Here is a 14365-nt window from a genome sequence, read left to right on the forward strand (position 1 = left end):
GAGAAATGAGCAAGGTCTTGGACAGTTACATTAATGGGTGGTGAGTGCGAGGAAGTTCATAGTAATAAGTTAAGTCGAAAACAGTCTTGTGGTTTAGAGGATAGAGTGGAGATTAAAAAAAAAAAAAAGAGAATAACAAATGTTTAGCTACTGATAGAGCTTGACTGTAGCAGGAGAGCAGGAACTTGAAGTGGATTAAGTCAGAATCAGTTTGTGACTTTCTCCACTGTCATTCAGCTGATCAACTACATCTTCTGAGGTACCGAATTAAACTAGTGTGCCAGGGTTGGGATAAGCTGGACCGACTGTGACGGGTGGTAGAAGGAGCAAGAGAGTCAAGAGCTGTTGAAAGAGTAACGTTGTAAAGAGAAGTTGCCATATTCGGACAAAAAAGGTTGTTAATGTGAGAGATCCGCTGTGCTGCTACTGTTGATAATTGTTGTGGGTCAAATGTGTTGATGTTTATGTACATGTGGGTGGAGAGAGATAGTTGTGGGATGATACATGTGACTGGACTGTGAGTTTAAATGGTTACACCCTTTTAAGGAGGGACAGAGGGATTAAAAAGGGTGGAGGAGTGTGTTTGTATGTAAAGCCTGAATTAAAGCCATGCACTAAAGAAGACATAGCTGGCACTGGTGAGGGTGTAGAATCCATCTGGGTAGAGATTTTGACTGGGAAAAAGGTTAAAAAGAAAATTATCATCATTGGTGTATGCTATAAACCACCTAGTTTAAGTGACGAATATAAAGTCCAGCTACTCTTAGAAATAGAAGCGGCTTCACAACTAGGTCAAGTTATTACTATGGGTGAATTCAATTATCCAGACATTGACTGGGGTAATGGGGTTGCCAAGACAAAAAAAAAAGCTAGTAGGTTTGTAAATATGCTGAATGACAACTTTTTATTCCAGCTCGTTCAAGAACCTACTAGGAATAACTCTCTTTTGGATCTTGTAATAACTTATAATACTGAACTCATCTTAAGCATTTGTGTGGGGGAGCATTTAGGGAATAATGAGCATAACATGGTCTCCTTTGAGATGCTGTTGCAGAGGCAATTCTATAAGGGAGTAACAAAAACACTAAAATTTCAGACGTGCAAACTTGACAGTATAAGGGCATCTCTGCAACATATTAAGTTGGAAATGCTTTTCATAGGGTTAAACACAAAACAAAAATGGGAAGTCTTTAAAATGCTGCTTAAAGGTAAACCTTTAAAATAAGGTTTTCTAAGCACTTTTGCAATATACATTCATTATTTATATTGTTTTTATTCCAAGATATTAAGGGAAACATGTACTGTTAATATGAATGAATTTTGTTCAACCTGCTGGTCAGTTACCCACCAGTCTGACCACCAAGTAGTCAATGAAGTTGTCAGGAGAAAGAAAGAAAGAAAGGCTGCTCTGATGTTCCTTTGCTTAGGAATAAAATTAGAAACCTTTCTCACATCTTCCTAAGCAGAAGAACATCAGCTTCTTTCTTTCTCCTGACAACTTCCTTGACTACTTGGTGGTCAGACTGGTGGGAAACGGACCAGCAGGTGGCGCTGTTGTAACAAAATTCATTCATAGTAACAATACATGTATCCCTTAATATCATGGAATAAAAATAAAATAAATAATGAATGTACATTGCAAAAGTGCTTAGAATAGCCGCCTCATCCATTTTACATTCACTTATTTTAAAAGTTTACTTATCCTTTAATAAATATACAAGTCAGTATATTCCCTTGTAAGCAAGGAACGGTCGTTTCAAAGTAAAACCTTTTTGGTTCAATAGAAGGGATGGTGTTGGGGTGGGTAAGAAAAGACGTGCTTTTAAGGCTTTCAAGTTAGTTGGGACAGCCAAATCATTTATAAGGTACAAGGAGGCCAATAAATCATGCAAAAAAGCATGGCACGCTAAAATCGATATGGAAAAGGATATTGCAGCAAGCCGTAAAATAAGCAGGAAGGGATGGGACCTTTAATATCAGAGGGAGGTTAGCTGGTGCTGAGAACAAAAAAAGCTCAGATTCTGAACTCATATTTTTTGTCTGTCTACACAAATAAGGAACCAGCTAATGAAGGTTTCCTTATTGATAGTCCCATTTCTAGTAATACAACTAATGATGCATGGTTCACACATGAAGAAATTCGAGAGACACTAGAACATGTTAAGATAAACAAAGGTCCGGGGCCAGATAGTATTTATCCCAGGGGACTTCGCAAGCTTAGCTCTGTAACTGCCAACCCTCTTTACTTAATTTTCCAGGATTCACTTTTTCACCGGGATGGTGCAGAGAGACTGGCGAATTGCTAATGTGGTGCTGCTATATCCCTAAAAAGGATCCCGTTCTCAGCCTAAAAACTATAGGCCAGTTAGTCTGACATCAGTGGTAGGAAAGCTTTTCAAAGGGTTAATAAAGGATAAGATACTGGACTTCATAGCAAATAACAATACTATGAGTTTGTGTCAGAATGGTTTTATGCGTAATAGATCTTGCCAGACTAATGTAATTTAATTTTATTAGAAGGTAAACAGGGACCTTGATTCTGGGATGGCAGTGGATGTGATTTACTTTGCTAAAGCATTTGCTACAATGCTACACAGAAGATTACTGGTTAAATTAAGGAATGTTGGCCTGGAACATAGTATTTGTACCTGGATAGAGAACGAGCTAAAAGATAGACTACAAAGAGTGGTGGTAAATGGAACATTTTCTAATTGGACCAGTGTTGTTAGTGGAGTACTGCAGGTCTCTGTACCTATCCCTTGCTTTTCAACTTGTTTATTAATGACCTGGAGGTGGACATTGAAAGTACTGTTTCTATTTTTGCAGATGATACTAAATTGTGCAGAACTATAGGTTCCATGCAGGATGTTGCCACTTTGCAGAGTGATTTGTCTAAGTTGGGAAACTGGGCAGCAAACTGGAAAATGAGGTTCAATGTTGATAAATGCAAGGTTATGCACTTTGGCAAAAATATTATAAATGCAAGTTATACACTAAATGACAGTGTGTTGGGAGTTTCCTTAAATGAGAAGGATCTAGGAGTTTTTGTAGATTACAAGTTGTCTAATTCTGGGCAGTGTCATTCTGTGGCTACTAAAGGAAATAAAGTTCTGTCTTGCATAAAAAAGGGCATTAACTCAAGGGATGAAAACATAATTATGCCTCTTTATAGGTCCCTGGTGAAGCCTCATCTGGAGTATGTAGTGCAGTTTTGGAATCCAGTCCTTAAGAGGGATATTAATGAGCTGGAGAGAGTGCAGAGACATGCAACTAAACTGGTGAGTGGAATGGAAGACTTAAATTATGAGGGTATACTGTCAAGGTTGGGGTTGTTTTCTCTGGAAAAAAGGCGCTTGGGAGGGGACATGAATACACTTTACAAGTACATTAGAGGACATAAATACACAAATAGCAGGGGACCTTTTACCCATAAAGAGGATCACCGTACCAGAGGCCACCCCTTCAGACTATAAGAAAAGAACTTTCATTTGAAGCAACGTAGGTGGTTCTTCACAGTGAGGACAGTGAGGTTGTGGAATGCACTGCCGGGTGATGTTGCGGTGGTCAATTATGTTAATGCCTGTAAGAGTGGTTTAGATGATTTTTTGCACAGACATATCAAAGGCTATTGTGATACTAAGCTCTATAGTTAGTATAGGTTTGGGTATATAGAATTTATGTGAAAGTAGGGAGGGGTGTGTGTATGGATGCTGGGTTTTCATTTGGAGGGGTTGAACTTGATGGACTTTGTCTTTTTTCAACCCGATTTAACTATGTAACTATGTTGTGATAGAGCAGGTGAAAGTGTTATCTGAAAGGAAAGTAGGTGATGGTCAGATAGGGGGAAGGGAGAGTTAGTAAGATTGTAAGAGTGGCACGAGTAGCAGAATATAAGATCAAATGCATGACCCTCAATTTGAGTAGGAGAGTCAGTCAACTGAGAGAGACCAAATTAAGTTTTTAGTGAGAGGAATTTAGAGGTAGTTGGACAAGCAGAGTTCCCAATGAGAATATTGAAGTCATCTAAAATGAGAGTGGGTGTGTTGCTTGAGAGAAGCATGGAAGCCAAGCATCAAAGTGATCTAAGAAAGTAGAGTAGGAACCAGGGGGACGATATATGACTGCATCACGCAGAGAGATTGGAGAAAACAAGCGTATGCTGTGGACTTCAAAAGAATTGAAGGAAAGAGAAGTTGGTGTGGTTAGAGTTTGAAATCTACATTTGGGGGAAGAGAACAAATCCAGCCTCTAGGGGCCTCTAGGGGTATGACTAAATGAGAAGCCTCCATAGGAGAGGGCAGCAGGTGAAGCAGTGTCGGTAGGAGAGAGACATATTCTAGTGATAGCCAGAAGGTTAAGAGATTTGTTTACAAAAGTAATGATGAGCAGTGATGTCTAGATGAGATGTCCAATGTTTGCTGGGAGTTTCAATCCAACTACTGATCCAACTGCTGTCCAACTCTGTCTCACACTATGGGGCAGATTTATCAAGGGTCAAATTTAGAGTTCATGGGAGTTTGTAAAAACTCAAACTCGAAATTCAAATAAAAAAAGACTAATCGAGATTTTTCAAAAAATTTTAATTTTTCAAACTCGGGTGAATGGGATGGACCCGCAAACTTGAATACAGAGAAAAAACTTGATGCTACTTAAGGTTTAAGGTGTTGAATAGTCCAATTCAAATTCTTAAAGGGCCGGTACATGATAAATTTGGAAAATCTATTTTTTATTTTTTTTTAAACGCGAATCGAATTTTAACGATTCCCTAGTCGAATTGCACTAAATAAACCTCAAAATTCAAATTTTAAAAATCTGCCCCTATATTTTGTGCTAAAAATTCCTGTACTTTAAATTGCTGGACTTTCAATTGTCCTAGAAGTGCAGTTTTCCATAGTAACCTCACATGTACAAGTAGCTTCATCTGAAAATGCCCTCTACTGCACTTCCACCTGTACAAATAACATTTAATTTCCTTTCCCTTAAAACTGCCTAGAGTACAATGCATGTATGTAGTAAGGGTACGTCAAATGAAATGTTTCAGGGTAAGTGTATTTACAGCTCCACAATAACCTTCAAGTGTATGACAAAATGTATCTGGTGTGACCACTGTTTGCAATATGAATGCCTTGAACGTGGCAGTATATAAATCACAAATTACATCCTGTGCTTTGGAGACATAAAGGGCATATTTGCACTTTGAGAAAGCAATAGATGAACATTACTTACTATTCTAGGTCTGAACAGCAATTATTGCTTTGTTAAACTTCAATTCCCTGGAAGCCCACCAATAGCTTGACAGTGTCAGAGCAAACACCCCAAAATGAGTGTCTGGTTGCACAACAAGCTAAACAGAATTATGCTAATGCTATTTAAGGCGCTGTATTTTCTGTAGGGATGAATGAAATCCAGGATTTGGTCAATTCAAAGCACTTTTTTTTTGCAGGATTTGGAATCTGTTGAATGCCTAGTGTTCAGATAAACCAAATATGAAATATTGTGAAGTATCTGACTTTGAAACTCTGGAAAATGCAATGTTTTGTTTTTTCAAAGTTAAATATGAAAATGAGGGTTCCGTTTGGAATTTGGTTGAATACTTTTGTGAAGGATATGGTATTTAGCCAGATCCAACAGCCACTGATTGGTTGCTTCCCTCTTTTTCAGCATATGGTGAAGCAAACTGCGTTGTGTCATGAACCACTATTGAAGCCACTATTGAAGATTACTCCCATTCGGTATAGAAAGGGTTTTGTCAAGTGGTCCGTAAACTTTTATTTTAGTTTTTTCTAAATGTCATGTTTTAGGCCTGCTATAATAAATATTAATAGGTTAGTGGTTCATTTCTATCTCTATTTATCTTCCCTTCTTCTCAATCTTGAAATTGATGGTGACTTGGTGTCAAGAAGTCTCAAAATGGCTGTCCACAATGTTTCTGATCCTCTCCACAGTGTTCTGTTACTCTTACAATCCTTCTAAAAATGCCTTGAGGGGAGTTACATATATTTGTTTGCACACTTTTTTTTTTTTTTTTTTACAACCCCAGCCGAATGTCAAAAAGGGGGGTTATTTTTCCGTTTAACCTTTATCTAACCATTATTTGGTGTATATCTTATTTCATATTATCTGTGGATTTGATGAAGCAGCACTGTGTATGTGTGTGGCAGAAATTAGAAAGGTTTCTTGTTTATCTTACAACGTTCTTGTGTTTATCCAATGGCTACATACTTTGAGCACAATGCTTTTTATATTCCCCACATCAATGCATGGATATATTCCACTAAACAGAATCATGCGGAGACAGACCTGACACAAATAAATCAAATAGTAGTTATGCAGCAGTTCCTATACATAGAATCATTTGTATGTTATATTGGTTTTAGATATTTAACATGACCAGGTTACCTTCCCCAAGGACAGGCAAAGACTGGCACTCCCAGCATTCCTCCAGCAAGACAGCTGCCATACTTATATCAGAAGATAGTTACTTCTGCCATCAATCCCAATATTAGGATATAGTTAATCTTGTCTTAAATTTATACTGCAAATAGACTGCTGACAGAAAATAGTCATTTAACATTCATGTGTTTCAATGGTATCATGTCTTTATGAAACAAAAGGGACATCCCACTAGCCTACTGCAGATATAAACTACAACATATCGTTTTAGAATTAAAACTGGGAAAATTATTGTTGAATTATTAATCCCTACATCTGATTTGCATTAGTGATTATGGATTCACTACAGCCTCCACAACAGGTTAGCATGTAGTGTGGCTGCTGATCAGCGAAGAGTACGCTCACTGAAAATATATATTTGTTTTCTTCGTCTGTTCGATGGGAACGGCAGGTGTCAGCTTTTATAAATATGCATGCAAGTATGGGAGCCGTTATCCGGAAACCAGGAATCCAAAAAGCTCAGAATTATGGAAGGCCATCTCATCTCCCATAGACTCCATTTTATCCAAACTATCCAATTTTTTAAAAATGATCTTGATCCAAACTAAGATATAATTAATCCTTTCTGGAAGCAAAGCCAGTCTGTTGGGTTTATTTAATTTTTACATAATCTTCTAGTAGACTTAAGGTATGAAAATTCAAATTACAGAAAGACTCATTACTCATAAAACCCCAGGTCCCGAGCATTCTGGATAATAGATCCCATACCTGTATTTGTTAAACACTTTGACAATCACTACTGCTGTTAAATTGCAAAATGCATCAACTTCTGGGAATCTTGTCTGATTTCCCCAGGTCACCCAATAATATCTGCCTCACGTTGTATTTTTCTTCTGAAACATTCAAGCGTCTCTAATGTTTAGGAGAAGCTGAACTCAGAAGTTATTACAGAAGAGAATGCTTCTGTGATAACCCAACCACCAGATGGCACTCTTTCATTAAAATTTCAGGATTTGGGATTCTTGTCAATATAAATTATGGCTGCAAACGCATATAGAAATACACTCATATCTGCCAATGAATATGGGAAGTATATAACCAAGTCAAGCCAATGTATAGATTCTAAAAGTACCTGGTACCAAGGGGTAATGGTAATAAATGAAAGCTATTCCCTGTATATGGAGAGCTAGGAACAGCTGTATGTGCTATGGGGCGGTCAGTAAGGATCACCTCTGTCAAGGTGATTGCAGAAAAGCAGAGCATTTACCTTCATAAGACATGGGTAGAAAGGGGATATAAGAAAGCTTTCCTGCTGTGAGCACAATAGTATAGAACTAGGGATATTTAGATTAAAAAATGTTACAACAAGCTTCACTTGCATTTATTAAATATAAACATGCACTGATATACATTCAAAATTAGCCAATTCATGATTTCTGTGCCAGAAAAATAATCTGCTGCTTAGTCTACCCTGTCTCCACTCTACTGATCTACTGCAGGAGGGCCCAGACATTACCATTCTTGGGTCGGCTGGATCTATCACCTCATGTATTACCCTGCAATCAAAACTCTAACTTCTATTTATTATACCAAACACATATTGCTATATCAAATAACATACTACCAGTGGCCAAATACAGTTCATTTCAAATCTTTATAATGGCAAATCTCCAAATAGGTGACTGTTTATGGTCCATGCTGGACTGCTGAAATCTACTGGTCAACAGCTCAACAGAACTTCTGGTAGATCAAGGTCTACCTATTGGGCATTCCTGACATACCTTACTCAACATGCTCTGGTTCAACTGCCTGACCAGTTTCATCACTTACATCTTCTGTTGCAAAACAAAAGACCAGTATAGATTGCTACAAAAAAAAAAAAACTGTAAAAAAATAAATAACGAAGATCAATTGAAAAGTTGCTTAAATTATGTTCATTTGACCATGGCCATGGCATAAATTAAAGGACTTAAAGAATATGTATAACCCCTCCCCCCTTTTTTACATGAATTCATTCAGCTTGAACCTCTACCTCACCCGGTTTTACTTTATAATGAAACAAGGTGAGGAAGGGATTACTACACAGTGAGCCTAAGGGGGTGCACAACTGGTCCCACCAAGCACACAGACAAACTACCTTTTTTTTTCCTGTGGAGTCAGGTATGTCTGTGTAAAAAAAAAAAAATTGTGAATAAAGTACCCCCTATTGTAAAATATAAGGATATTATAAGTCACCAAGGAGTTCCATGACCATATAAAACACGAGGCTGAAGGCAGAGTGCTTTTATACAGGTCATAGAACTCCAAGGTTACTTCTAATATCCTCATATTTTCCAACAAGGGGTGCTTTATTTATTATAATACACAATTTTAGGAGTCATGTAACAAAAATAACATCACTACTCACCGTTTATAACTGATTACATCACTACTCACGTTTAGAAGGATATAATTTACAGGATATTCATGGCTCTTGTGAAATACATACATATATATATATATATATATATATATATATATATATATATATATATATATATATATATATATATATATATATATATATATTATAATTTTGTTTGCAAAAAAAAAAAAAAACTTTCAGGTGCAGTGGCATTCAAGTACAATAAACGACATACAATAAGCTTCTCTAACTTTTCACAGCAACTCTATGTAAAAGTTGATAGACAACACTATACTAACTAACTTTATTTTAAAAAGGCTAGAAATGTTGTATTATTTATAAAGCTTTGTGCTGGCATATTCCTAAAATATAATGTGTAGCATTATCTAATTTGTTTGCTAAACTTCAGTTTTACTAGCTTACAAAGAAACACAGTTGTTGCTCTGTAGGTATGTGAGCGATACTATTCACAGAAGTATCATAAACTTGAAAAATTTTGTTTATTTTGACCCCATCTGTCTGTTTGGTAATTCTCCTTCCTTTTACTACTGTCACATAGCTACTGCTGATTAAGTTCAGGGCATGTTTTCTATCAAATATAGAAGATTTTGAAATCATGAACTCCAGGATCAGGTTAAGCAAAAGATAACATCTCGATTCTGTCTACTAGGCATGAAGCCAATTTGTTTTGGGTGATCTGGGGACAGAATACATTTACATATACAGTTAAAGACAGCCTTTTAATCAACTGTAAATATGGTTTTGACAAGTATATAACTTCATTTTAGGAGTGTATAATTTTCTCTTTTTTCCAATATCTCAGTTGAAGTGCTAATAAGTAACAGATATCTAGATCTGATACCGGGCATCTAAGAGTGATTAAAGTCTAAACAATTAAACTTGTATTGCCTGCCCATTACTAAAAAATTTGTAAATGATTGATACTGCATTGACTGCATTCAAACCCATTTCTTTTATTACGGGGGGGAAACACCCAAAACAAACTGTGGTAACAGCACAATGATCCAAATGGCTTAGCGTTATAGTGGGCAAGAATTTTTGTACAAGCTTTGCCCATGAATATAAAGATACACAGGTATATGAGAAACAAAGAAAAATGGCTGTAGGTAAAGTAGAATCTGCATGTAACATTAAAAATACCTTTAGAAAAGAAAGGGTAAGGTCTTAATACAAATGATACATTTTAATTTCAATATTTCAAATACAAAAGATAAAACTAATTTAAAATATACTGATACAACGAATTTAGGATTTGCCAGATCCATATGGGGTTATGTAATAAAAGGCACTAAGTTTGGCCAGCGGAAGTAAACTATAACAACCAATCAGCAGGTAGAATTTTCTAGTCATCTGTTTAAATGCAAACTATTATTGGTTGCTATAGGTTACTGCTCCTGGGAAAGTGTAATGCCTTTTATTACATATGGGTGTAATGCGTAGCCCTAACCCTAGCAAAATCCTAAATGTCACATGGCTTTAAAGTGCTAGAGGCTTGAAGGAGACCCATTTATTTGGATGGTGCATGTTGAGGAAGCTCAAATTGAAATAGGCAAGTATTGGTTCAGGTTTGTTTTAGTATTAGCCAGAACCTGTGGTGGAGGATTCAGTATTTAGATGAATTCAAGTAAGTTTTCAAGGGGTTTATGTTCCTTTAAAATTATTATTACACAGTGCACTACATATTCCACAGCACCACAGCAGTGGGCACTGAGCTTTACCCACTAAAACCAAGTAGCAAAGTATAAAGTCAGGAAATAACTGTGTGTATGTTATGTGTTCTGGAGGTCTGCTGAAAAGAATAATGCACTGTAATAGGTATTGCTGAGAACCAACGATTCAATTCCAAAATCCACAAGCCGTTCTTACTCCCACTCCATGCCTGAACACCATTTCACTGTGAGCCTTGCCTTCAATTCACTATTCTTACAGATTCAGAGAAAAAAAAAATCTTTTAATACATGTGTGAGACAGAACAGCTATTCATTATGACCCTAGTGCTCCCTGCAGATCTACTTCCCCTGCACACTAGGAAAATGTTGCCAGAATTGATTACTAAAGACTTTATTTTTGCGCCACATGATTTAAACATACTGAATAGAGAAGAAGCTGTGCCCCTTGTTGCACTACTTGAAGGAAGATTTGATTTTCTGGTACTTTTCACTTACCCACAGTATCACATGGTTCATCTTTGTGGACGCAGAAATCTGTCCTGAAAAAAAGAGACATCAATAAAACTTAGCGATCGCTGGTTAAGGAAAGAATAGTATATTCCCATTCAATGTCAATACATAAGGGCACATATCAACCAGGCATATTTTTATATTGCACATTATTTGTTCTACTCTCCCGCAAGCCTTTGCACTAATTCACATTTCCAATTAACCCTCACAACATATTTCAGTCCAAGCTTTGCCATGCACACTGCAACATGTAATAGGACAATGTGAAATAACAGTAAACCTTTTGTAGCAATGTATAATTGAGCATTGTAATGGTAATGACTCACACCAAAAACATCTACAACAAATATGTCCATCCATCTGAAAAAAAGGCCAATAGTGGAAGAATTCCTTAATAATGTCACATAGTGATACACAAAGATATCCTCATGTAATTTCAGCAACCATATTCATTCTTCTTTGTTCCAATGCATAACTATCGAAAATACCAAAATCAGCATTTTATCGGCCGACATCTACCAAAAAACACCAAAATGTGCGTTTTTACATGTAGGAGCGGATCCGCTAGGACAAATTAAAATCTACTAAAACAAATGAATGCGCCTGGAATTATACATATGCGCAAAATGTTGCATATTTGAAGATGGTTGCATTTCACATTTTTAACTGTGAGCTGCACTCATGGTTCTCTTTAGGCTTTCCTATACCTAATTTGCATATCTAAATTAGGGTTTGGTTCTTTCACAAAGGTTTCGTCTGAATCCCAAAATAGTGTATTCGGTTGCAGACTCAGTATTCCGGCACTGCAATGGTGCGGTTAGCCTTCGAGTTACTTTTTAGTATGACGTAGGGATCGAACTTCTGAGAAATTCTTCAATTGGTTTTCATTTTTTTATTATTCGTGTTTTTGAGCTATTTAGCGGTTTATTTAGCAGCTCTATAGGTTGAAATGTCATCAATCTGGTTGCTAGGGTCCAAACTACCCTAGCAAACATGCATTGTTTTGAATAAGAAACTAGAATATAAATAGGAGACGGCCAGAATATAAAAATGATTAATAAAAAGTAGCAATAACTAAATTTGAAACCTTACAGAGCATTAACAGAAGGATTGTCTAAGGACAAGATTGGAGTTTAAATAAAGCTGATGTACCAGTTAAAGGCTACAGCAGCTCTATACAATGTGTTCACTGCGTGTAGTTCATTCATCATTCACTTAAAGGTTATTAGTTTGTTTAGTCTTATCTTTTATGCTTTGGTTATGCTCATCCTCCTATGTAGTCACTACATTAGAGATTCAGGATAAATCACATGGAGCTAATGTAACCAAAGCCTACAGATAAGTAAAAATAAATCCTGCAACAAAAGGAAAATAACTGCACACAATATTAAAGAAAGATGGAGACTTCTAGTTTATGAATACCTTAATTTCTGAAACTGCCAAATAAAACATAGAACATTTTGTACAAAGCAGAGCTGTCTGAAAAATCAGCTGAAGTGCTCATTGTACCTGGTCATGAACACAGCCACATCTACAGGAATGTCGTCCTTCGCTCCAGGAACTTGGTTGTTCCCCAAGTACTTGCTTCCTCCATGTTCCTCATTCTGCCAGTGGCAAAAGCTCTCCAGGGACCTCTCACCATGGTGACCAATAGAGAGTTTGGCCTGTAAATCAGATGATTTGCAAGCAGGGGGTAAGACGTGATCCCTTGTTATAATAATGCACAAGAATGCCACAAGTACAGCTCCAGCTGGTTTAGCAGTGTCACTCTCTAGCTAGAATACTGTTATGCAAAAAACATACATCTTTCCTCTGTCACTTTTTGATGCAGGCTCATGCAGTATGCAGATATAATATAGACAAGGCCCCTACATTTGGATGTTCCTAAGCAATAAACAAGGGCTCTGCTGGCCCTAAAACTTATACAAGCCCCATATTAATGATCTCTGATCCCAGCTGAGGACCCCCAAATTCTCCCATTCTTCATCTATCACTTTTCTTTATAAAAATCAAAAATAATAGGGTTTCAAAGACTTGAGAGGGAAAATACTGGCAGACTGCCTGTTCAAATGCTAAACACCAATCAATCAATTGGGTTAAATGGGTAGTCCATAAACTTTTAGTATTGTATAGACCAGGCATGTCCAAAATCAGGCCCGTGGGCCAATTGCGGCCCATTTTCAAATTTACACTGGCCCTCAGCCTCCATCATGAAATTAATAATAATGTGCCCCCCCCCCCACAGCACAGTGCAATCAGGAATCACGTAGCCTTAATATTCGGGCACATTAGTGAAATGATCATCTATACTGCTGCGTGTGTGCTGAAGGTGTTAGCAATAGATAAGTAATGATGCGCCGCTCTCGTATACGTCTTCAGGGCTGAAGGTGTAATGGATGTACTGACGTACCAGAACAGTAAACTAAAGACGTGTCTATTTGCCAACACCTTCAGCACACAGGCAGCAGTATAGATGATCATTTCACAAATCATGTGCCCAAATATTACTGCTACGGCTGTGCGATTCCTTGTCTAAATGAGGCGCGGAGAATAAGACCAAACAGACTCCACTTCCGTCGTGTAGGCGTCCATCTCCAGGAGTGAATGATCCTAATCACAAGCTAGCTATCTCGGAATGGATGTCAGGCTGAATGGTCGGCCCTCACACATTTTCACCTCACTAAATCTGGCCCTCGTTGCAAAAATTTTGGACACTGCTGTTATAGACGGTGATATTCTAAGGCGGGGTCTCCTCTTTTTTTTTTTTTTTTACCTGTGAGCCATATTCAAATTTAAAAAGAGTTGGGGAGCAACACAAGCATGAAAAATGTTCTGTGATATGATTGGCTATTTGGTAGAGCCTATGTATGCAACCTAAACTTGCCTCCAAGCCTGGAATTCAAAAATAAGCACCTGCTTTGTGGCCATTGGGAGCAACATCAAGGGGCTGGTGAGCAACAGGCTGATCGCAGGCCACTGTTTGGGGACCACTGTTCTAATGCAATATGAAACTGGTCTTCAGTGTACTTTAATATACAAATAAAATCCACCTAATACTATTATGTTTTAACAGCACTTGAGGAACCATTCCTTGTTATGTTGTGGAAATAACAACATTACTTGCCTAAACTTACAAGAAACTATAGCTGGAATGAAAACAGAAAAATTAAACAGAAAATAAGAAGGAATGCCCAAAGTATTTCTCAGTTCATTTCTTACCGGTCGACTGTGCAGAAGAACCAGCTTAGTCACTCGGATGTTCACTTTTATTCCAAGGCTCTTATGCTGAAACAAGTTGTATACCTATGAAAATATAAGGAAACATTATATTATAAGTAATCACACTAGCTACAAGCTACTGTAAATT

The 14365-nt window shown here is 37.3% G+C and overlaps 1 protein-coding gene across 4 annotated transcripts in view; it reads right to left on the reverse strand.

The window, feature by feature from the left end:
• Window positions 1–14365, reverse strand: part of adamts17.L (ADAM metallopeptidase with thrombospondin type 1 motif 17 L homeolog) — a 143391-nt gene that overhangs the window by 106339 nt on the left and 22687 nt on the right. For all 4 annotated transcript variants that reach the window (XM_041586874.1, XM_041586872.1, XM_041586873.1 and 1 more), the window contains 3 exons: window positions 14218–14301; window positions 12508–12662; window positions 10984–11027 (listed from right to left, as the gene is read on the reverse strand). In XM_041586874.1, coding sequence (XP_041442808.1) covers window positions 10984–11027; window positions 12508–12662; window positions 14218–14301 — 283 coding nt within the window. The remainder of the gene's footprint in view (window positions 1–10983; window positions 11028–12507; window positions 12663–14217; window positions 14302–14365) is intronic.

This window comes from Xenopus laevis, chromosome 3L (genome assembly GCF_017654675.1).
Source record: "Xenopus laevis strain J_2021 chromosome 3L, Xenopus_laevis_v10.1, whole genome shotgun sequence".
In the NCBI taxonomy this organism is placed as follows: Eukaryota; Metazoa; Chordata; class Amphibia; order Anura; family Pipidae; genus Xenopus; species Xenopus laevis.